This window comes from Meleagris gallopavo, chromosome 3 (genome assembly GCF_000146605.3).
Source record: "Meleagris gallopavo isolate NT-WF06-2002-E0010 breed Aviagen turkey brand Nicholas breeding stock chromosome 3, Turkey_5.1, whole genome shotgun sequence".
Taxonomy (NCBI): domain Eukaryota; kingdom Metazoa; phylum Chordata; class Aves; order Galliformes; family Phasianidae; genus Meleagris; species Meleagris gallopavo.
The window spans coordinates 47,558,911-47,582,820 of NC_015013.2; the positions used below are offsets into that span (position 1 = coordinate 47,558,911).

The 23,910-nt window shown below is 41.0% G+C and overlaps 1 protein-coding gene across 9 annotated transcripts in view; it reads left to right on the plus strand.

The window, feature by feature from the left end:
* Nucleotides 1–23,910, plus strand: part of GREB1L (GREB1 like retinoic acid receptor coactivator) — a 127,939-nt gene that overhangs the window by 99,635 nt on the left and 4,394 nt on the right. For 8 of the 9 annotated variants that reach the window (XR_004159239.1, XM_010708816.3, XM_010708820.3 and 5 more), the window contains 17 exons: nucleotides 1,005–1,185; nucleotides 2,485–2,677; nucleotides 3,102–3,235; nucleotides 6,194–6,533; nucleotides 9,967–10,082; nucleotides 10,458–10,702; nucleotides 11,968–12,530; nucleotides 13,036–13,138; nucleotides 16,362–16,517; nucleotides 16,733–16,872; nucleotides 18,775–18,936; nucleotides 19,266–19,470; nucleotides 20,106–20,271; nucleotides 20,617–20,844; nucleotides 21,879–22,020; nucleotides 22,627–22,827; nucleotides 23,384–23,522. Coding sequence is in view for 8 of the 9 variants with exons in the window: in XM_010708816.3 (XP_010707118.1) it covers nucleotides 1,005–1,185; nucleotides 2,485–2,677; nucleotides 3,102–3,235; nucleotides 6,194–6,533; nucleotides 9,967–10,082; nucleotides 10,458–10,702; nucleotides 11,968–12,530; nucleotides 13,036–13,138; nucleotides 16,362–16,517; nucleotides 16,733–16,872; nucleotides 18,775–18,936; nucleotides 19,266–19,470; nucleotides 20,106–20,271; nucleotides 20,617–20,844; nucleotides 21,879–22,020; nucleotides 22,627–22,827; nucleotides 23,384–23,522 (3,414 nt within the window). In the remaining variant the exon portion in view is untranslated. The other variant, XM_031552833.1, reaches the window with a different exon arrangement.

Genomic DNA, 23,910 nt, shown 5'->3' on the forward strand with positions numbered 1-23,910 from the left:
CTTGAGAATGGCCCTTTTGATTCGCTCTGTTAGTGACTGATGTGTGCCCAGGAAAGCGTAGGAGTTTCTTTGTTGTACTCAATTTTATAGTCCCTCTCTGCATGTATTTTTTCTCAGCCCAATACTATTTTACTGCTAAAATGAAAAGAATGATATAGATTACTTAACGTAAGCATTACTTTTCCTTTTCTAAAATGACTGCTTGTTGTTTCATTTCTTGTTTCTCCAGACATTTTTATTCACTTAATCACGTGTGTCATAATAGTGCTCCACATTAAACCAGAGCTGGTCTGATATCTGCTAAGTGTTTTACATTTATTTTATTTTATTTTTTTGAGTGAGTGGTTTCTACTTTATTTTACACAGTTTTTAAAATGATTAGAGCAGTGGATGGTAAGTGTATAGTTGAGCTGTATCACCACTGTTTGTTGCTACTTCTTTAATTCAGAAGGTGTTAAAAGCTACGTTACAACTTACCTTTTTTATGAATATGACAGTTGATCATTGCAAAGACTACTACAGAGTAGCTGTATTTTACTGACATTTGAACATTAACCTTGAGGTAGAGCATGAAAAGAGCATGAAAAAAATCATATTCTTGAAAGCTACTTTTACTAAAGTTTATTATTATTGTAAAGCTAAGATCGGAGCAACAGTTTCTGACTCTAGCAAGATTTACGGCCTAGCATGGGGAAATTCGAGCTAATATCATGTAGCACTGTCAACTGAGTGCTGCTCTGGAATTTTTTTTGTGGATATATTTTTTTTTGTTGCTTTTAACGTGAGAAGTCTTGCAAGATCTTCAGGCATATTTTGAAGGAAACCCCAAAGTCAAAAAGCAAATGGCAGTCTCCATTGTGTGAGAAAGTGCATTCTGATCACCGTCATTTTACCAGTGCCTATCAGTGAAAAGTTCTGATATTGGCAGATAGTATTGCAGGTGACGCTTGATTTTTGGATGCACTCAAAGGAAAAGGTTTTTGTTGCATTCTCCTTTCTGGCAGGTGTCCTTGTGGACTTGGGCCTAGAAGACAATGGAACAGCATATCAGAGAGCTGAGAAATATGTGGTTCGGCTAGACAATGAAATTCAAACAAAATTTGAAGTTTTCATGAAACGAGTGAAGCAGAATCCATACACGCTGTTTGTGCTGGTTCATGACAACGCCCATGTGGATCTAACAAGGTAGCTGATTCAACGTACTGAAGGAAAACAATCCTCTTCTGATATCTTTCTGTTACATATTTCAAAAGATTTATCTTTGACACCCAGAGGTTTCCCTAGTTCTAAGGCACTTTATTCCATGGAATCAAATATCGACCTTTTGTTTGGGTCTGATGTTTGTTAACTGATTCCATTGAAGTAGGATGAGTCTAGCTTTGGATTTTTAAGTCTTTAATAAAACTGTTAATAGGGATAAGTTCTACAGTACAGAAATTTGGCAAGAAGAGTGGAATTCTACAACTTTGTTTACTTTGTCTTTTTCCTATACCCCGTTTATGTGGTTTTTATTTCTGTGCATAACCTAAAAACTCTCCCATGTTCACAAACTAGTCATGTTTTAATTTATGTTTTTATCTTTAGTGATAGTGTTGTTTTTGAAATGAAAACGGTTACAGACGATTAACTTTTCAGTAACATCTTCTGAAAAATATCCTAGGTCCTATGAGAAAAGGACTTAAAAAACATTAGTTCTGTGGAAGTTGGCCAGTGTTAGATCATAAACAAATGCTAAGAAAAATTTCTTCACACTGAATCATAATTTTGCAATGGGAAAAAAAAAAAAAAGCTAATTGTTCTAATCTCGTTCTTCGAGTAAACTGAGGAAAAAATGTTAATGTGATTTAGATGTGGTGTATAAGGTTGTGGGATTCACTTGACAGCTGAGTCAATAATGAAAATACTATCCTTGATGAAGAGATAAAAGTATCTAAAGGCAATATTCTTCCTGCTTTATGTTCCTCATCAAATTTTTGTTACTGTGTTTGGTGTACACTGATTTTTGGAATTCCCGTTTAACCTGGAGGCCAACTTGATTCCAGGAGCTGGAAATCATGACAACAGGAGACTATCAAATTCTCTAATCTCTTAAAAAACATGTTGTATTTGCCTGGAAAATCAAATGGATTTTGTGAACGTGTTACTCTATCCTAACCCCATAACTCATGCAACAGTGTTTGTGAGAGAGACTTCATCAACTTCGGCTCATTTTTAGTTGCTTCTGTCTTAAGATGGATTAAATTAGCTCAGTAATTCAGTGTTTTACTTACAACAGATTTAGTCCTTTATTTAGGTGTTTTTTTTTTTACCTCTTGCCTGACTACCTATAGAGAGCGCTCAAATGTTTTTGACATCCTTCACCTTTTCAAAGAGTTTTTTGAGCTGTGATTCTCAGTGCTGTTGGAGATTTTTCTGGAGAAAGAGAGTAATCCATTGAATCTCAGGATGTCAGTAAGGCAATTCTTTGCATTCTTATTTCTGCAGTGCCATTTCAAGTTCCCTGTCACATGGTGAGCCTAGTCATGGTCTGGCTGATAGAGTTATTAATTGCAGGGAGGTTCTTGAAGCATTCAACCTCCTTGTTCTTCAGGTCAGCTCTTTTCCTTACGCCTTGCAAACGCAGCAGTCCAGGATCAGCTCTAGCAATGAGGTACACTGGATACAATTTGATGCTGTGGTAAGTGTTTAATATATAATTATAACTGTGAATTTTAACAGAATTGTTTACTGAATCTAGCAGATACATATTAAAGAAAAACTTTAGAAGAGAGCTCTTTCTCTGCTGGTGTTTGTTTGCTCGGGTTCTAGCTACACAATCCTGGGATGGTGACAGTAGAGGTACGATTGACCTTTAGGCCCAGGAATCATGTTTTCCTTTATCCAGGTCATGTAAGATGAGTGCTGACTCTTTATGTTGTGGTCAGACAGAGTTCTGCAGGTGTGCTGGAAACCTCTGGAGCTGACTTTCCATTTTCAAGTAGTCTAGCTTTTGTTAGCAGCAGATGGAATAGTGGAATGAAGGAGTGAATGAATATATTTTGCTTTACAATTGAAAGTATATCTAGCTTTTTGTATGTTCTTGCTTTTTCTGTATGAAACAGGATGACACAGCAAGTGAAGACAAGCTGTACTTTGGCTTGAATGAATACAGCAAATCTCTCCAATGGGGAGTCACAAGTCCACTTTTGAGATGTGATGAAACCTTTGAAAAAATGGTCACCACGCTTTTAGAAAGGTAAATAGTAACGTGGGATGCTGCTGAAGTGGGATCTTAAGTGTACAGATGATTATCAGCCCCATCATGGGAGGATGAAGACATGATAACATTTGATATTGATCTTGAGTCTGTTGCACGTGCAATTTTTATTTTTGTAACAAAAATTCTTGTATTTTTCAACAAGAAGAAGGAGGGGATATTTTTCATTCCCTTATAGAATTATTAGGCCCATTCAGTGACAATCCATGCTCACAGGTGCTCTTGCCTTTTGGCTCAGCCCTCATTAAGCTAGGTGAAGTTTCATACCCCTTCACTTCTGGTGGCTGTCTGCTGAGACTGCCAACAGATTGGCTAGCAGAGTCCCAGATAAGTGGTATAATTTCTAAACCTTCCATTTTATTTCATTAGCTGGCTGTGGTTTTCATTCCTGCATCTCAGAGCTTGAAAGTGTCTTGTTAGTAACCTGCAGCTGCCTGAACAAGTTAGTTTCATAGCGCATCTCTAATATATATCTAAATGTGCACATTACAGAAACAAAAGCAATAGTATGATTTTGTGGAGCTGATCTATTCTGCATATCAGCAGGATAGATGTGTTGTAACTGTTCAAGCTATAGCTCTTGTATTTTCATTTTTAATAGAACAGGATTGTTCTGTCTTCAGTATTTTTTTTTTTCTTTCCAATTTTATATATATCAGTATAGCAACATAGAGTGGTTTGGGTTGGAAGGGACCTTTGAGATCCTCCTAGTTCCAACCCCCCTGCTATAGGCAGGAACACCTCCCTCCAAATGAAGTTGCTCAAAGCCCCATCCAGCCTGGCCTTGAGCACCTCCTGGACGGGGGAATCCACAACTCTCCGGGCAACCTGTTTCAGAGTCTCACCACCCTCACAGTAAATAATTTCTTCCTAATGTGGAGTCTAAATCTGCCTTCTTCCAGTTTAAAGCCATTTCCCTTTGTCCTGTGACAACATGCCCTTGTAAAAAGTCCCTCTCTAGGTTTCCAGTAAGGCCCCCTTCAGGAACCAGAAGGCTGTGATAAGGTCTGCTCTTCTCCAGGCTGAAGAGCCTGAGCTCTTGTCCCCACTGGGCAGGTGCTTCAGCCCTCTGATCATCTTTGTGGCCCTCCTCTGAACCTACTCCAATAGCTTGGTGTCCTTCTTGTGCTGGGGGCCCCAGAACTGGATGCAGTACCCCAGGTGGGATCTATGAGAACAGAGTAGAGGGGCAGAATAACCTCCCTTGACCTGCTGGTGATATTTCTCCATTTCTCTTGATGCAACCCAGGATATGGTTGATCTTCTGGGCTGCAAGCACATACTTGCCAGCTCATCAACTGACACCTTCAAGTCCTTCTCCTCAGGGCTGCTCTCAAGCTATTCTTCGCCCAGCCTGTATTTGTGCTTGGGATTGCTGCTTTCTGCAACTTGGGTGATATCACTAGAGCCCTTACGCTGAAGGCTGAGGCAAAGAACTCAGTTTTCTCTCTACCCCTCATGACCAGTTTTCTTCTGGAGAGGGCCCACATCTTCCCTAGCCTTGCTTTTATCACTGATGTACCTATAGAATTTCTTCTTGATCCTGTTACAATTAATAATTAAAAATGTATCTATATTTATTAAGTAAAATACAATATCAAATATGCTAAGATAGCAGTGTGAATCATTAAGCTCATTCATGTTTATTATCTACAAATATGTAAGTAATAAATGTGATGAATAATAGTAAGGTCAATTAATCTCATTGCATCAGTTATTTCAGCTTTTCATAGTAATTCTGACCAAGTCCAGTGGAAGAGATGATGGCCATTGTTGCTGTCTTTCTGTTCTCAAGATGTGGATGGGGAAAACAGAGAAGGAAGATTAGAGCATATGCAAATATTATCTTGATGTTGAGGATAAGATCAGCCTAGAAATAGAGAGAAAGTGAACATGTTTCTTGGAGCCATTATATGTTTTTCATCACACTTTACTCTTTAAGCTTCTGTTTCCAAGAGATTGGACTATACCTTTTGTGTAGGTAAGCCATGCAACCTTACAAGTCTGAAAACATGTCAGACATTTTGTCATTATCAGAAAGACTCCAAATTGCAGTGGGTGCTTGAACAGGAGGAGGGTTAAGAGGTGTTTAAGAATTTACTGATTATGGTATATAGAGATACTGTAACAGACAGGCTCAAAACTTTATTCAAGTGGGTTTCATACTTTCTATTAAATTACTCAAGAAAGGGAACAGTGAAATTTGGAGCTTTTAGTTGTTTGGTCTTCTGTAGCACAGGGCTACTACTAAAAGTGTATTAGTGCTGGATTTTTTATATGTTATGGCAATGAGTGAACTTGTGGGGAATGTGCAGAAATGAAGTGCTTTTTAGCTTGAGTAGCATTTTACATTTTGAGTTTTTATCTGTTATCATTGACTGTAGCTGTAATGAGAGAGAAAGAACTGTTGACTACATAGTTAAAAGGCAAAGTGCAAGTTTTGGCTCAGAGCCAGGAGTCCCTACTGGTAAGTCTCGCTTTCTACTGAGAGAGTGGGAAATGGGAAATCATGAAGAACTTCTTACAGAAACCACTTGAAGCAGCAGTGGTCTTCTGAGTTCGTAGAAGAAAAAAACCTTCTGAACAGCAAAGCAATTATTATCCTGCGGTCTTGGAGTGAACCAGATCTGACGTGATCAGTATCTTCATGAAACCAAAGAACTTTAGCTGAAATTATTTCCCTAAGGAAGATAATAGAAGCTTATCATTCTTTTAGATGAGAGCAGGACTTTGCACTTTATTCTCCGCATTCGAGGAATGTTTGCTTTAAAACATAGATTTAGTGCAAAGTCATTGTCTGTGAAAATTAAAGACTTCATTCTTTAAGCACTAAAGACAGATGGGCACTTCTTTACCCCATATTCCTGGTGTTTGGTTAATTTTCAGACGTTGTTTTGATTTTGCGTGTGCTGACACAGAGCTGTTATCTCCCTAAAGGTATCCACGGCTACACAGCATGGTGGTTCGCTGCTACCTTCTCATTCAGCAGTATTCCCAAGCTCTGATGTCTCTCACGACCATGGCCTCGCTAAGAGATCACAGCACACCTGAAACGCTCAGCATAATGGATGACCTTATCACTTCTCCAGGAAAGGATAAGAACGGCTGTGGCCACATGCTCGTCATTAGGGTGCCATCAGTGCAGCTAGCCATGCTGGCCAAGGAGAGGTTGCAGGAAGTAAGAGACAAGTTAGGTCTGCAGTATCGTTTTGAGATCCTGCTTGGGAATCCTGCCTCAGAGCTTACTGTGGCGAAACACTTTGTGACACGTCTGAAGGTGAGCAGAAACTATTTCTTTGTATGACCATTGTAGTCATCTGACTGTTGGACATGTTTTTTATGTTTTCCCAAGTTGATTATTTTATAGGAGAAGGATGAATGTTCTGTATCTTTCTCCAAGGAAGTATACTGTACTTCTGGTGAGTGTAATGATTTAGAAACTCAGAAAACAGATCGGGTTGTTTCTGAACCCTGATTTCTGAATTCCTGAAGTCAGTCACCAGATATTATCTCACTTTTTAAAACTGAATATCAGCGTGAGTCAGATAGGTTTCCTCTTTGAATCTCTGAGCAGAGCTCAGATCTCTCTAGACAGGCTAATTATTACCACCAGCTTATCTGTCTAGGGCATCTAACTGCACGCTCAGTCTTTGCACCTTTTACTCTTCTGGTAACCAGTAAATCTCTCGTAGATTTCTTGTCTCAAACTACTACATGCTGAAAGCCTCTTCTGCATAGCATATATACACCAAGCTAAACTTTTGCGTGGACTTGTAGAAGTCTGGTACAAACAGCCACATCCACTTCCTGTATTAACCTTACCATATTAAACCAAGTTTGATTGCCTTTCTTAGGTACTAGCCTGAGAGTAGTTCAGGTTATCTGTCCTGATTCCTGTTTTAAGTCTCACACAAAGATTCATTCAGTGTGTTCAGAAACAAAAAATGAAGAAAATGAAGAAAATGTATGAGCCTTTTTGCAAAGCTTCCAAAGAGCTTCTCTACAACCAAAACCAGGTAAAATGTCCTTTGAGAAGCCACCCCTTCTGCTTCCTAAATCTCGCCTCTAGCAGAGGAGGGAAGAAAAAAAATGAAAGAGAAAATAAGTTGTGAGGTAACAGCTCTGTGCTCTGCTGGTGGAAGTTGTGTGGTTTTTTGTTTTGTTTTGTTTTGTTTTTTTAATTTGGCTAGACTTCAAATAATTCTGGGCTGTGAGTATGGTGAGGGTTTCTTTACAGCCCTTTGTCTTATGGTTGCAGCCCCACGCACACTTCTATAACTGCCTGTTAGGTTTTTTAGTAAAGATCAGGACGAGTGTGAGAGTCTGATGCAAGCAAATATCCACATAGCCCTTGATCTGAATACAGGACATGATCAGATAGAGGGGGGGAAAAAAACAACAAAAAAAATCCCTCCTGAATAATTCTTATCCCACAACATGAGATGTTTTTCTGGAGTACACAAAGGCTTCTGAACTTGTTTCTTTCCTTCTAAACAACTAGAAAAAAAACCTACTAAATTCAGAAAGATGTATGTGAGTGAGGAGAAGAACTTAGTTGCCCAAATGTAAGTCTTTTCAAGTGGGTTATCTCAGCTGGGGGCTCCAGAAAGATGAAGATCAACTGTGAGGCTTGTGCTTGGCTGCCGTACCTGCTAGTCTGGCATCTTGCTTTTCTCATTATGTTAAGTGGAATACTAAAGCTGGAGAGCAAGGGTGGGGAATGGATCACTGTCTGCTTTCCTTGTGAGTACAGAGAAGAGGAGAGTAGGCTGCTGGTGAGTCTGAGACATGAAATGCTGGTCCTGCTAACAGCTGCTGTGGGTTGCAGGGAGAATGAGATTTCATTCCAGTCTTTTGGAAGAGCGGAGAGGAAATGTTTGATTTGATTTAGCCTCTTCCTAAAAGCAAGTAACTAGTGTGCATGATTCCCCAGCAGGGCTATGGTCTCTGGTGCTGGTAGCTGAGCAATATTCTCCATCAGACAAGCCCCGTGGCAGCCTGGGAGACCGAGAGCTGAGCTCCAAGAGGGAAGGATCTTCTGGAGGTGCAGAATGAAAGAAGAGATGGGAAATAATTGAAATAACTGTTGAGCAGGCCTATTTTCTACGGCTATAGACATCACCTTTTAAGTGTAACAAGAATCAGTTTTGAAGCCATTCAGAAGTGAGGAGACCAAAGGGCTGCATCTGTCTACCTCTCCTAAGTACTGCGGACAAGAAATACATTTGTATGCCAGTTCACGGCTGAAAGCTTCAGGCACTCAAGCTTCTTTTTAAACCTTTAGGCTAGAAGAAATAAGATCATCTTTGTACCTGTTTTCCCCTATTTCATTTTCTAGCCTTGCTTTTTCTGAGAAGCTTCCAATATTGGAGAGGCAGGCTGACACACAGCCAGACTAACCCTGCTGAGCCTAAAAATCTCAGTGTCTGAGGCTGCTAACTGAACCATAGAGTTTGTTAGGTAGTTGGAGAATTTTTTTTTTTTCTATGAACATGATACATAGAGGATGCAGAATTCAGCAGGGGAAGGAAATCAGGGCTGAGAGAAGAGAATTAAAGCCATAACAGTGAAGAGAAATACTATTTCAATTCACATTTTTCCTAAGCTAAGAAAGAAAGAATCATGGGTTATTTCAGTGAAAATTTTCTAAAGATAAAATGGCATGCTGAGTCACTGATCTGCTGTTGATTCCTCCTTTTCAATCCCCTTTGTCTGTCTGAGATGATTCATAAAACATGGCCTTTCTGTGGTGGAGGAAAGGTGAGGAAAGAACAGGTTAAGCATTTAGGTTGAGAACAGAAGAATGGACAGGGAATTCAGGACAGGATTCTCTCTTCAGGTCATGTTTTTCATACAGTTTGCATAAGTCTTATTGCTTTATCAAGACAACTTTGTCTGTTGTCTTGCCCATCTGTGCTGAAAAGAGTAATTTTTATATTTATGTTTAGTTTTAATGGGCAGATGAGTGGTTGGGTTTGCCATCTGTGTGACTCAACAAAGTAGACTCTGTGCCTCAGCTAGGTTTTAGTTTTCTTCTCAACTCATTTTGTACGTTACTGAAAAATGGACAGAAAAACAACTTCCAGAGGACTAATATGATGTAGTTCAAACACGTGGTGATTCTGGAACCAGTATGGCTTATTTTCTTGGTCTGGAGAGCCCTTAATGTCTCTAGTCAATGTGGAAGTGTGAAATCTCCGCGTTATATGCAAAGAGACTGCTAGTCTCTGCTGATCTTCTGCCTGGACTGGTCACTGATCGAAGAGGCAGTTTTATCATGCAGTACCCACAAAGTATGGACAAGGATGGCTAGATGTGAACCTGCATTTTCTCATTTCATCTTTATACTTTCGATGTTTGTAAAGGCAGAATGGCTACTTGCTTTTTTAAGTGTCTCTGAGTCATTCACCTTTGCTTCCTGTTAACAGTTGCTGTAGTGTGTTTGTGCCTCTTGATCAAATACTGCCTGTAACATCTGGAAGTGTGGGCACTGTGCAACAGTGCAAGAAAGTTAGTGTTCAGGACAGAGGAGTATTTTAGGAGGCTGCACCCAAAACAGAGAACACAAATGGGCTCAGCCATGTTCACCAAGCTCTGCTGAAACAAGAGTCTGCTAATCTCGTAAAAGAAAAAGTGGGAACTGGAAACAAAAAGAAGTGACAGTTTAAAAGGTATCATTTAGATGTGACTTGAATATTCTCCATTCACAGGCTTGGAGGGGAAATGAGCAGGACGACTGGATTCCTCGCACCTATCAGGATCTGGAAGGTCTACCTTGCATTGTTATTTTAACTGGCAAGGATCCTCTGGGAGAAACCTTCCCCAGGTGCTGTTACTGCTCTTGTGTTACAGTTGTTTTGTAAAACACTTAGATAAATGTTTCTGAAAAGATAAGTGGTTTGATACCAAGTGGTTATTTTTTTTCACAGAGAAGTGCATGTTAGGAGGCTTTCTTTGGGAGCACTTTAAAATTTTGGGAAGGATGGTTTGTGAAAAATAAGGCTTCTACACTGTGTGGGTCAGTGAACATCTGTGCCAAGTACCGAGGAGCATGACTTATGTGCTGAATATTTTAAAACTATGTGATATTTCATGGGTACTAAAATTGTTCATGAATATTTAATAAGCAGTTAAAAATACAGAATATTCTCCAGAGTTGCAGAAGACAAACCTTCCTTTTTCCTTTGGTTGGGTTTTGTAGGTCACTGAAGTACTGTGACCTTCGGCTAATTGACTCAAGCTACTTAACTCGGACTGCATTAGAGCAAGAAGTGGGCCTGGCATGCTGCTATGTCTCGAAGGAGGTGATTCGAGGGCCTATTGTAGCTCTTGACCTTAGTGAGAAAGAGCATGAGAAGGCAAACGGTAGCGAGAATGATGCTGACGAGCTGTTGATAGACTTGGACAGACCACAGAGTAACAGCAGTGCTGTCACTGGAACCTCAGGTCAGTTAACTGCTGCTGCTCTGAAGAGTAAGTCTTCATTTATACATCTTTGAAATTTGAGTGCAAATATTGAGATGTTTCCACAAATGTGGACTGCTTGGAAGTATGCTACTGCAGGCTAACCAGTGAAATGCTAGTAGCAGATTCTTGCCACAGTGAGCAATTTTCCTGACTGCAGCTAAAAGGAGAAAGTGGTGCATTGGGAGAATGGGATGCCATACCTAATTGTCCTTATGATTTTGTTTAAACTTAAATTTGACAGTTGCGATAGTTTCATCTGTTGGATCCTGAAAAGATCTTAAAAACGAGGATGGAAATAGATAGGATATAATTTTAGGAATAGCAGAATGCTGTGTAACTGTGGGTAGCTGTGGGTGAAGTTGGATGTTTGCCTTCTGGCCAAGACCAGCAGAATGGTCGGGTCTTGCCCTTCCTCTTCAGGCATCAGTAGAGAATCATCCCCTGTGAAGCTTTTCCTTTCTTGCGTTCATCTGGCACTTCTGAGTCCTTCCCTTTGCTTCTGTGTGAATTTGAGGTATTAAGTCAGCTTAATTGTGCGCCAGATCTTGCCATACACTAACATGAAAGTGGCTGATAAGGAGGAGAGAGCATTGCCCAACTCGCATTAAGATTGCTGTGAAATAAAAGCTCTGTTCTCCATAGAAGGGAGAGTGAAATTGATCTGTGTATACAATTATGTTTTATACTTGAATTTCAGAAGATAACCATAGAATCACCAGGTTGGAAAAGACTCACAAGATCATCCCGTCCAACCATCCACCAGTCACCAACAGTTCTCACTAAACCATGTCCCTCAACACAAAATCCAAACGTTCCTCCAACACCTCCAGGGCCAGTGACTCCACCACCTCCCTGGGCAGCCCATTCCAGTGCCTGATCACTCTTTCAGAGAAGTAGTATTTCCTAATGTCCAGCCTGAATCTCCCGTGCAAATTCTAAATCCCTGATGGAAAATGATAGTTAACATACTGGGATTACTGTTCGTTTGGAATTGGGGTTGGATTGCATTTGGATTCTGAACTTGAAAAGAGAGGCTGTTGCCCCTCCAACAAAAGAGGAAGATAGATTATTATTTCTTTTTTAATGGTGAAGGACCAATCTGCAGCCTATGGTGAGCTCTCCCAGCTGTACTTGTGGAGCAGAAGAATTTGTAGGGTAGGATTGTCCCCAGATGAGGTCAGGATTTATTTGCATTGCCTCTTGTCAGCCCTGTCTGTCTACTACCCGCTCTTTGTTTTCACCAGGTTCCCTGGCTGACAATGGTGTGAGCTCTTCAAGTGCTGCAGACAAGTCTCAGAAGCAAGCACCATCACTTAACTTTCAAATGGTTGCACACAGCTCAGTAGATGAGGGAACTTACCCTGGGTTCACAGCTGGAGACACTCTGAAACAAGAATGTGACTCCTTGGGTAACCAGATGGCAAGCAGCACCACTTCAAAACTATCGTCACTGTCATCAGTCTCTCAGACATTTCGGTGGCCTGGTCATTCAACCAAAGACAGCAAGGCCCTCCGTGCTGCACTGCCACGCATCGTCATTCTGTCAAAAGCTGCTTACTGCCTCCTGAGCTCACAGAAAAGTGGGAATTTGCCTTCCTCCTCTTCCCTGCTGCCTCATGCTGATGTGTCCTGGCTGAGCTCTCTGAGGCCTCTGCTTCACAAGGACATGAGCAGTGAGGAGCAGTCGCTCTACTACAGGCAGTGGACAACGGCCCGGCAGCACCATGCAGACTTCAGCAATCAGGGGGAGGCATCCAGCTCAAGAAGTTTTCACCCCAGGCGGCTGCTTTTGACAGGGCCACCACAAGTAAGAGCACAGTTCCTTCCTCCTGCCCTACTAGCAGGATGAGTGGACGAGTGGTGAGGACTGCTATAGCTGCAGGTGGAGATGTCCATGAAAGGCTTGTGCAAAGTTGTACCCAACTATGTATTTAGAGGTGAACAATCAGGCAAATTTGAAGGTTAAGTTCATGATAAAAGTGGTAAAAAGAATGGTTCTTTAAGTTTCGTGTTTTAAGCTTGTAGGACATACTTGTGAATGGCACCAGACATTAAATTGCCGTGAATGTATCAGTAGAGAAGTGGTCAACCACTGCACATCTCCCTTCATGTGATACAGGTTCTAGGCCAGATATTCCTCACAGATCAACTTTGTAATGCCATTCAGCATAATGGACAATATTAAGTTGTGTTATCAGGAAGAACTAGAGTGGCAGAATAACAGGCATTAGGTCAAATGCAGTTATCTGAAGTGTGTCCTTCTTTCATATTAATCTGAGTTGTGTTTCAGACTTTTTTCATCTCTGGTTCAGGTGGGAAAGACTGGCTCATACCTGCAGTTCCTAAGGATTCTCTTCCGCATGCTGATCAGGTTGCTGGAAGTAGATGTGTATGATGAAGAAGAAATTAATGCCAGTGAGTATTTAGAAGTCACTGTTAATACACATTATTCAGTGACTTTGTTATATATTGGTAAGCAGTGACAAATATTTTAGATTTACAAAAAGTCTTCATAAATTACACCTTGTCTGGTGTCCTGTCCTGTCCAGTAATGGGCAGCTAGATTTGTAGATACCTGCATATGCTTAAAAATAGATTCATAAAAATGTAAATTTTACAGTGGACTTAACTAAGAACTCTTAAGTGCATTTTTGACTGATATGTTTATTTGGCACTAAAGTGAAAGTGAATATAAAACTCTATACAGGAAACATCTGCTTGCTATTTGCAGTATCTCTGCTAGCTGATTTTTAAGCTGTGGCTGCTTCTAAGCAGAAAAGACAGATTGAAGAACACTACTTTTCTGCCTGAGACATTAATATTACTTAATTAAAAATTAGAAACCAATCTTAAAAATAAATGTATTTCCTTTTGATTTGGAACTTTGAAGACTGTTATTTTCTCATTATTTGAACTAAAATAGCCCCAGAAGCTTAGGATGAAGTCAGAATGTAAGACCAGGAAGTCTGGTCTGTTGTGATCGCAGCAAATGTGTCACACCTCTTTCAGGAATGTGTGACAGTGCGTCAGAAGAGCAGTTTGGGTTTTACTTGGGGTTTTTGGTTGTGGGTTTTTTTCTCCCACAGCTTCTAATGGAATGCTTTTCTACATCCTTCGTGTTCTGGTGGTTGAAAATATTCGGGGGTTGGACTATGTGATCTCTAGAGGTTCCTTCCAGCCCTTACAATTCTGTGATTTTTTATTTTTTTTTAATTCCCCAGTCAAAAGATGATCCCCTGCCCCAATTAGAAACGTTTTAGGGAAGACTGGAAAAAGTACTGCTTTAAAATGCTTTTACTTTTCTTTGATGTTTGCTTATGTGATGTAGTCATGCAGAAATCTTACTCCCTCCCAGCTTTCATCTAGGTAGCCTGAACCAGCTTGCAGGATCCTCACAAATGACAAGGCCATTATTCTTCTCATCAGTTTAGTACCTTGTCTGTACGTCTATTTTCAGTTTATCCTTCCAGCACATGTCTGACTAGAAATGTGTGTGATGTTGTGCAGGATGTTTAACCAATACAATGTACAGCAGCTTGTGCATTTCCCTGCCTCCACTGAAAGCCCCATGATTGATGAAACCTATGATTGCACTTTTCCATTTTCCTGTCTCACTGACAGCTCTACTTAGCTTGTGCTCATGGGTTCCTCTGCAACTCAGTGGTTTCAGCTGAGAAATTCCCAGCCTACAGCAGAAATGCTTGTTATTAGACCTTGACTGCACGTACAACTTACATTTTTTTCTGCTGAATGTCACCCAGTTTCTGGTGCTGTAGTTTTTGAGCTCATTGAATTCTTTCTGGTTTATCCTCTGTGCCTTTTCTATATTGATGGTAGCTCTTAAGTTTGCTGGTGACACAAATTTATTGTTTGTTTTTTTTTTGAGGCAGTGGTGCTAGTGAAAATATTAAACAATATGCCTCTCTGCTGATCTCTATTAACTTCATTGGTACTCTCCAGCAACATTAATGCTTATAATGTTACATGCTGCCATCTTCTGTTTAATCAACTTGTTCAGTTTACAGACCATTTCTTGTCTGTTTTCTTTAACTGATGTGATTTGTCATATAGCATCATATCAAATACTTAAGTCCAGAAAGATAAGGTGTGTTGCATTTCTTTATTTAAAGAAATAGGTATTTCACATCTGTGTAGTGAAAGTCATGCAGGATTTCTTTGGTCAACCAAGGAGTGTGACTGCATTTCATTGCATTTTTCATTTACCCCAACTTAATGTCAAAGTAACGGACCCAGAGTTTCATAGATCTCCTTTGAAATGGTGACAATATATGCATTATGCTTGCACTGCAGTCAGGTTTACACTGATTTCAGATACCTTTTATTTAAGAAAAGTGTCATGAAGTTTATTCTTTCTCATTCATTTAGGTGTGTATCAAAATTTAAACAAAGCACATGTATTTGCCTACTTAGCTGAAGTGGTAGAGCCAAGAAAATTGCTATTCGTTTTCATGTGCTTTGCTGAGATCTGCCTTGGCATGATACTTGGCAAAGCTTTTTTTATCTTGCACTTGCTGGTGTTTGAGGCAAAGCTTTATATGCTGATGAGCTTTTTCCATTTCTCTTGGACTTTGTACATTCTTAGTGTCCTTTGTGCCTCTGTAGCCCCTTCCTCTTGGTGATCTTGCATTGCTTGGTTTGCTGATTACTGATTGTTTGGTGACAGTGACTCCAAGGAATCCAGCTCTCAGTTGTAGAGAAGTGCCTGGTGTTTTCAGCCCAGTGGGCCAACTCTCTTAGGATTTGTCTGCGTGTATACACTCGTGGGCTTCAGAGGTTAACAACCTCTGACCAGCAGCTTCCTACCAGTCAGTCTGGTAGGGTGAGCGCATGCTTGTTTGGAGACACTGCTTTTGTTTCATCTGAGTTTGCCTTTCTGAAATCAGTAACCTCATTTGCCTACTCTTATGTATTCTCTCTGATTTTAAACTGGATCAGTTCCTGTACAAGCTTCACACAAAGTTTGTCATCTTTGGACAGTGCTTTCTGATGTTGTTGATCACACTTGATTGTCTACCTTGGACATACCTGTACTGGATGAAGTAAAAAAAGTTCTAGTTAATCTTTGCTGTTACATCCCATTCTCTAACAGAAGTGTGTCTTTTACTGCCTTTATCATCTACTCAACTGCTAGTTTATACATGTTTATACACTCTTTCTCCTCGCTTTCATCCTCTTGCCTTTGGATGAATTTACTTCTTGTTTACCCATTGCTCTTCTTTCCATGTACTAAAAAGGGAACCACAGAGGGGCTGGAGGCTGTTTGTATCTTCTGCAGAGACAGTTCATCTGAGCAGTTTGTGTATAAACCAGAGCGAATTATACCTCAGCAACTTGACAAAGAGCAGAGCAGAAAGTAACCCGTGAGGGTGCTTCACCTACACACATTTTCCAAGGAACTGCTGTTTTTTTGAAGTGACTTCATGCTGACCGTATTTTCAATTTTGGTAACATTGATGATGTTCAGAGATGTCTGTGGTGTGTTTGTGTGTGTGTGTGTGTGTGTGTGTGTGTGTGTGTACACTTGTGTGAGTTCCTGTGCAATTGTAAATCAGCCAACATCACATAAGCACCATTTAGTGGGTATCTGATACTGCTTACCTAAAATGTGTTGTTGCAGATCATACAGAAAGCAGTGAAATTGCTCAGTCTAGCAATGACCACTGGCCAGATATTGAGATCTTCAGTAAAATGTCTTTTGACCTGAGTGTACATGACCCCAAGTACAGAAATATAAGTCCAGTGTACACAGAACAACTGTCAAGAATCAAACAAGGTAAGTAAAAAAAGAATTTTCTCAGAATACTTTTCCATTAAAAAAAAAATTAGGTTTTTATTATCTTAATTGGACACTTGAACTTAAGAAAAGCCTTTATTCTTCTAAATGATAAAGAGCAAAACAAAACATTTGTTCTTTACAGTTGTATAGGATCACAATCTCTAGATTTGAACACTCATAAAATTTCTTTTTCTTCTTTCATTTGCGTAAAGAAACAAGCAAAGAAATGAAATCAGAGGAGCCTAAGAAAAGAGAGACTGTGTCCATGATGTTGACAAAATATGCAGCTTACAATACGTTCCATCACTGTGAGCAGTGCCATCAGTACATGGACATTAATCCTGCTGCACAGGTTGGTGCCAAGGCCCAAGGGTAAACTGCATCCTTTATTTTTCTGTGGTCTCTGCAGGCATACCACTTTGGTCTGAAGACTCATGCTTTCACCTTCCCTGAGGTGGAATTGTTTAATTTCTTCCATTCTCAGGGGAGATACTGAGCTATAGACCCTGGAGCATCAACTGTGTCTGCTGCGTTATGCATGAGCAGTTCTATTCCCCAGCTGCCTCTGACAAAGGGTGAATATTGTGACTAGTTATCTCAAGCCAGAGCATTATTCAGCCTACCCAAAGGGTTTCTAGTGTGTCATGGGAGAAGACTGAAGGACTGAGAGGGATGTTTGTTTGCCTAAGTGCCAGCCAGCCTCTGGCATGAGTCTGGGCCTATTTTTTCCTCCCTTTGTTGGTAACCTACCTGCTTCTCAGCAGTGGCTTACGAGTCATTGGACAAAAAGGATCATTTTTAATTGTTTCATAATCCTTTTGATCTTTTGTTCTCCAAAATGAAGATTTTTGCTCACAGGAGGCTGGCAGGTAAGAATTTTTCCTGTTTAGTAGCTCAGAATTACTTATTAACCACCATCAATAGTTTACTTTGAGGTTTCTTATCTCAATTCATTCTTTTCTTGCTTACTAATCTTTGCCAGCAGCTTGCTATTAACCTAACACAGCATAGACACACTGACCTGGAAATGTACAATGTCAGTTATTACAGAGCTGCACCAGCAAATCTCTTTTAAACCTCATGCTTCATTACCTACGTTGACCCAAGCAAATCCTCCCAAAGGACATCTGTTGTTCTCTTTATACATCTTTGTGCATCTGGTCAAACCTAATGACTAGTAATAAATGAAAGTATCTACTTGTTCTTGTAACTATAAGTTGTGTATATAGTTATGAGAGATAACTCAGAGAAATTACATATCCAAAGGAGAGTCATTGGATTGAAAGCATTATGAAGGGAGAGAGATTCTTAAATGCTTTAACAGAATCTAAATAAAATGCTTTTCATGCTTCATCTTTACTTAGGCTAATTACATCAGCTCTTTAGAAAAGATTATAGAGGGGTGACTGCCAAGAGTAAAGGATTTGACCTTGAGGTACAACACCTCCTCTCTAAGAAGAAGTCTTACTAAATATGTCAGCACTTTGTATGCGTTTGCATGGTTCAGTGAAGCACTGTGCAAACTCAGGCTCACCCATATGCTTCATGGCCTTGTTAGTGGAGGGGTCTGTCTTGGTTACTTCTTGCTTAGAAGAAGATTGGAGGATTGTCACTGGAAAAATGCCATACTCATGTGACCATGCTGCTGCGGCTGCCTCTGAATGGCTGAGCATTCTGCTGTGGAGAAACACCTATATAATGCAATGGTCTTTGAATCTTTGGGGAAAATCTGTTTGCATGTTTTTTACCCTAGTGTGTGTGTGTATGTGTGTGTGTGTGTACACACGTATGTTCCATTTCTCCTTGTAAATACTAATAAATAATTTCCAGCTCAAACAGACTTCAGAAAAGTCCAGATGGGCCAAAGATCACTAGTGGCATAGAAAGGTGATTGTTTCAGTAGCAGGGGAAGTTACATGCCTACATAATGTAGCTTGTGGTAGAGGAAAATGAGAGTTTAATAAAGTTAGCTTCAGTTACTGAAAGAAAATGTGGTTGTTTTTCTCTGGTGGTTGCTAGTATTGTAACTGCCAGAGCAGGTTGACATATTATAGAATCATAGAATGACCTGAGTTGAAAAGGACCACAATGATCATCCAGCTTCAACCCCCCTGCTATGTGCAGGGTCGCCAACCACCAGACCAGGCTGCCCAGAGCCACATCCAGCCTGGTCATATGTCCCTTGTCCATTACCTACTTTCAAATCCTTCTGCTTTTTCTCTTTTTCTTTTTTTTTTTTTAATTTTTAATACAGGTGTCTGATTCCACTCTGCATGCGTTCACGTTTTCATCTTCAATGCTAGGAGAAGAGGTCCAACTGCATTTTATAATCCCAAAATCCAAAGAAAGCCATTTTGTCTTTAGCAAGCAAGGGAAGCATTTAGAAAGCATGCGTCTCCCTCTCGTTTCTGACAAGGTGCGTGTATGGCTCCCTTCAATTTGTGGTCTACATGTGCTGAGTGCAGTCAGCTTGACAAGCATTTGCAAACTAATGATGGTTGGCTGGTTTATCTTTTTGTTGTTTTTGCTGTTTTGTTTTAGTCCTTTACATAATTCTAGCCATTAACTTCCTTAGAACTGGAGTTTTTTGAAGAGATTCATTCCTGTTTGCATTCCTGGTATCCATCCCAGATGTGTTGCAATGATCAATAATGTCCAAGACTAGTATGAATAATAAATAAAAATCCCTATCAGGAATAACTTGCTTTTTACAAAATGTTGGCTAAATATCTCCTATTCTAGCAGAATCTGAACGCAGTCAAGAGTCCTATCTTCACTCCATCGAGTGGACGTCATGAGCACGGCCTCTTGAACCTCTACCATGCCATGGAAGGCATCAGTCACCTTCACCTCCTCGTAGTCAAGGAGTACGAAATGCCACTGTACCGCAAGTACTGGCCCAACCACATCATGCTCGTCCTGCCAGGCATGTTCAACAATGCTGGCGTGGGTAAGAAACACCAACAGTGCTGTGAAAATGTCAGCATCCACATTGGGCAGTATGGGTCATGTTGTTTGAGAAACTTTCCAGTGCTGTGAATAACAGCAATCTGTGTGCAAGATATGATGATTTGTAAGAAACGCTGTTGGAGATGTAGTTTGCCTATTTGTGTATAGTTTTGCAGTTAAAAACATGGTGTTTTATAGACTGCATTCATTCATTTTACTCGGCCCTGATGTGTGAATATTCATTCTAGGTATTTTACCCAAATTTTCTTTTTTTGTTAAGCTGAGGCTAAATATTAACTGCAGCTGAATGCCGTGGGTTTGAACTTTGGACTTCATTTTCATGGAGTTCCCGAGTTTCACCTGCATAAAGTTTTAAGTAGCTTCAATTTTAGGATCTCAGCCACTTCTTGGTTTTTGTTATTCTTCTAATGCCCACCAAATCATTTTCTGTAATCTCTTAAAAGATCCACTTTTCTTTGCGTCTGCCTTTTAGGTTGCACTCATACTGAAAAATGGACATTTTGATTTCTTCTTAAACTAAGATGTGGTGAACTCTAAGTTCATAAAGGGTTTGCAGATCTTTGCATAGCCTTTCTTTGGCAGGAGAGAGTGATAAAATCTAAGATGTTTCCTCAGGTGCTGCCAGATTTCTTATTAAGGAGCTTTCGTACCACAATCTGGAGCTGGAGCGAAACCGCTTGGAGGAACTGGGAGTCAAGCGCCAGTGCGTGTGGCCTTTCATTGTGGTCATGGATGACTCCTGTGTGCTGTGGAACATGCACAGTGCCCACGAGCAGTCCAGGTAAGTCTCCTTCCAGGAATGATGATGCATAGGGTTGATTCCTTTTCCCTTTCTAAATTGCTGCATAAGACCTGATTGTGCTGAAGGGCCATTCTTCTTATGATAGCTGAATAGATGGGATAGGATTGCTTGGCTGTTGTTTAAAAAGCCTGTGTTTGTTTATTTACAGCATGTAGAATAGCATGTCTTGATAATGGAATTTCTTGCACCTGTATCTACAGGTATGCTATTAACTGTGCACGTGCATATAGGTATGCACACACACAAGCACATACATATAGAGTCTGTTACATAGACAAAATAAGCCACATCTGTGTGTTGTGTGCACTTCCTTCCATTCTGCAGCCAGTCCTTGGAGCCTGGGGGCACCAGTAAGAACGTGTCTTTGAAGAATGTTCTGCAGCACATTGAAGCCACCCCCAAAATTGTTCATTATGCAATATTGGGTGTTCAGAAGTGGAACAGTAAGCTGAATGCTAAGAAGACAAAGGCTCCATTCTCCCGGTGTCATGTGCGTGACTTTATTCTGCTCAACATAGACCTGACCCAGAATGTGCAATATGATCTGAACAGGTAGGTAGTGTGTGTTGAATGTCAAAAGCTCATCACCATGTTTCTAAATGTCTCTGAGATGAATGGGAAGATCCTGTCTGAGGTACGTAATCACAGAAAAAAAGAGAATGGTGTATGCTGCGTCAGAGTGAATAAGGCATTAAAGCATGCTTACCAGTAGCCAGAAGACCGGGGAGAGAAGCTGTGAGGCAAGAGAGAGCTACAGAGAGCTGAAAATGCAGGGATGGGAAAAGGAAGCTTCAGGAGAAAAAAATAACTGGGAGGTCACACCTGGGGAACAGAGAACAAAATGAGTCAGTGACAGGAAGTGTGAGGCTCCTGGAGTGTGGGAGCCTCTTACATGACTAAGAACTAAAGCGTGGGCAATGGCTGGGCCATTGCTACATTAAGAGCATTGACGAGGGATTTCTTCTGTTTCCTTCAGTCACCTCTCCCTCTCTGTTGCCACCTGGCTTGAAATTACAACAGATGAACAGTTCGCTCTCTGCTGTATATTTCCTCCTTTTTTTTCCCCCTCCTTCTAACAACTCCATCCTAAAGCATTTGCAATGAGGCACAGCTATCGTAGGCCTTTACTTCTAATTCTTATCAGAGTGAAGCAAAATCCTATTCCCTCCCCTAGCTTCTGCCAGCTGGGTTCGGAGTAAACCCACTGGGGCATCTCCACCTGCATCCTGCTGAAAAGCAAAAGTTTGTCTTAAGATTACCAGAAATTGTTTTTCTACACCAGGAACACATTGAAGAAAAGAAATCTTAGGAGCTATTGTATTGTAAATAAATTGTACAAGAAGCATATCACACTGTCTCCAGAGTTCACTGCTACGCCCACCTGGATCTGTTTTAGCAGCTGGTGTGTGTATTGCTGACTTACAGCAGCAGTGCTCAGATACATGATTTAGTGGTGGGTTGTTAGAGTTAGAGTAGTATCGTTAGGTTGTGGTTGGACTTGATAGTTTTTAAGGTCTTTTCCAACCTGAGCAGTTCTGTGATTCTATGAATGTAGCTGACTCAATCACTTTGTGTTTTATGCCCAGGTATTTCTGTGAAGATATAGATTTCAATCTGAGAACAAACAGTAGTGGCCTGCTCATCTGTCGTTTCAACAACTTCAGTGTCATGAAGAAACATATTCAGGTTGGAGGACAGAAGGACTTTGTTGTTAAGCCAAAAATTGTGGTGAGTGTCAGTGCTCAGTCATGTAAAAAGTGAAATCCAGACCCATTTACCTGAAAAAGAATGAATTTTCTAGCCTGTTAGTTCCTGTTAGTTTTATTTAGTGCTCACTTGAAATTTGAAGTTTATGGCCTATTCTGTGGCAGAGCTGCCACATCATAAAAAGAAAATAAGTATTGCTAAGGATAGATGACCAACAGTAGCACTCCTAAACAATTAGAAGATAGACTGGGATTGGAAAGAGCGTGGTCTAGCTCTTCAGCTTTTGAAGGTGAAAAATTTCTTCACCAAAAGAGTGATGAGGCAGTGGCACAGGCTGCCTGGGGAGGTAGTGTTGCTGTCCCTGGAGGTATTGAAGAACCGTGTGAATGTGGCACTGGGGTTAGGCTTAGTGGGCATGGTGGGGATGGGTTGATGGTTGAACTAGATGATCTTAGAGGTTTTTTCTAACCTTAATGATTAATGCATTCACGTGTCAAAATCAAGTGGGTTTTGATTGAGCTTTCTCTCTTCCTTCTGCAGTGGTGATCCCCTCCCCTGCTGAATGAATCTCCGTAGGGAAGATGTACTCAGGAGGGTTTAAAGGGGCTCCTCTTGTTTTCATTGCAGGTTTCAGACAGCCCGGCACCAATCATGCCTCTTCAGTACGTCTGTGCCCCAGACAGTGAGCACACGCTTTTGGCAGCCCCATCTCAGTTCCTCCTGGAGAAATTCCTTCAGCATGCGACATACAAACTCTTCCCTAAAGCCATTCATAACTTCAAGAACCCAGTATTGGCCATTGACTGCTATCTGAACATTGGTCTTGAGGTACAAAATATTTGCAGGGATAATGGGGAGCAGGAAATGCAAACCTGTACTTCAGCATCTTTAGTATTGGAAAACTCTTCTTCTGTGAACAGGCTCTTGTGATTGAAAAGAGCTTGGTCTAGCTCTGCATCTCTGAGGGTGAAAACTTTATGCTCAGGAAGAGTAGTGAGCCATTGGCACCGGCTGCGCAGGGAAGTGGTGCAGTCACCATCCCTGGAGGTGTTCAAGGACCATGTGGATGTGGCACTGAGACGTGGTCAGTGGGGATGGGTTGATGGTTGGACTAGGTGATCTTATAAGTCTTTTCCAATCTTAATGGTTCTGTGATTAATTCAGGGGCTTGAAATAAGGCATTTCACGGTTTGTGGCCAAATCTAAAGTTAGTCTGGTCTATCTGGTGAGTTATTTCCCAGTGAAATCAGCTCGTCACTGCTGTTGTTGGTCTGTATGGCCAGCACCAGTTCACCTACCAGTCAGCATCACTCTGTGCTCCCTTCCACTTAAGGCCCTCACTAGGCCGTGTCTAACACAAGGGCATGCTTCCCCCTTCATGCAGGTGGCCATTTGCTATGTCAGCTCCCGCCCACACTCCGTCAATGTCAACTGTGAAGGGGTGTTCTTCAGTGGGCTCCTGCTGTACCTCTGTGACTCCTTTGTCGGCGCTGACCTCCTCAAGCGGTTCCGGTTTCTGAAAGGTAAAACCTTGCCCTGCTGCATGCTCTGTGACTGCTTTGCCGGGATGAGTTGCACATGGGGAAATGGGAAGGCAGAGCCATGAACAGATGCACAAGAGGGAATGATCTTAAACTGAGACAGGATAGGTTTAGGTTAGATATTAGGAGGAAGTTTTTCACACAGAGGATGGTGACACACTGGAACAGGTTGCCCAAGGAGGTTGTGGATGCCCCATCTCTGGAAGCATTCAAGGCCAGGCTGGATGTGGCTCTGGGCAGCCTGGTCTGGTGGCTGGAAACCCTGCACATAGCGGGGGGGTTGAAACTAGGTGATCATTGTGGTCCTTTTCAACTCAGTCCATTCAATGATTCTATGATACTGCTGCTATCGCTTTCACAAGAAATAGAT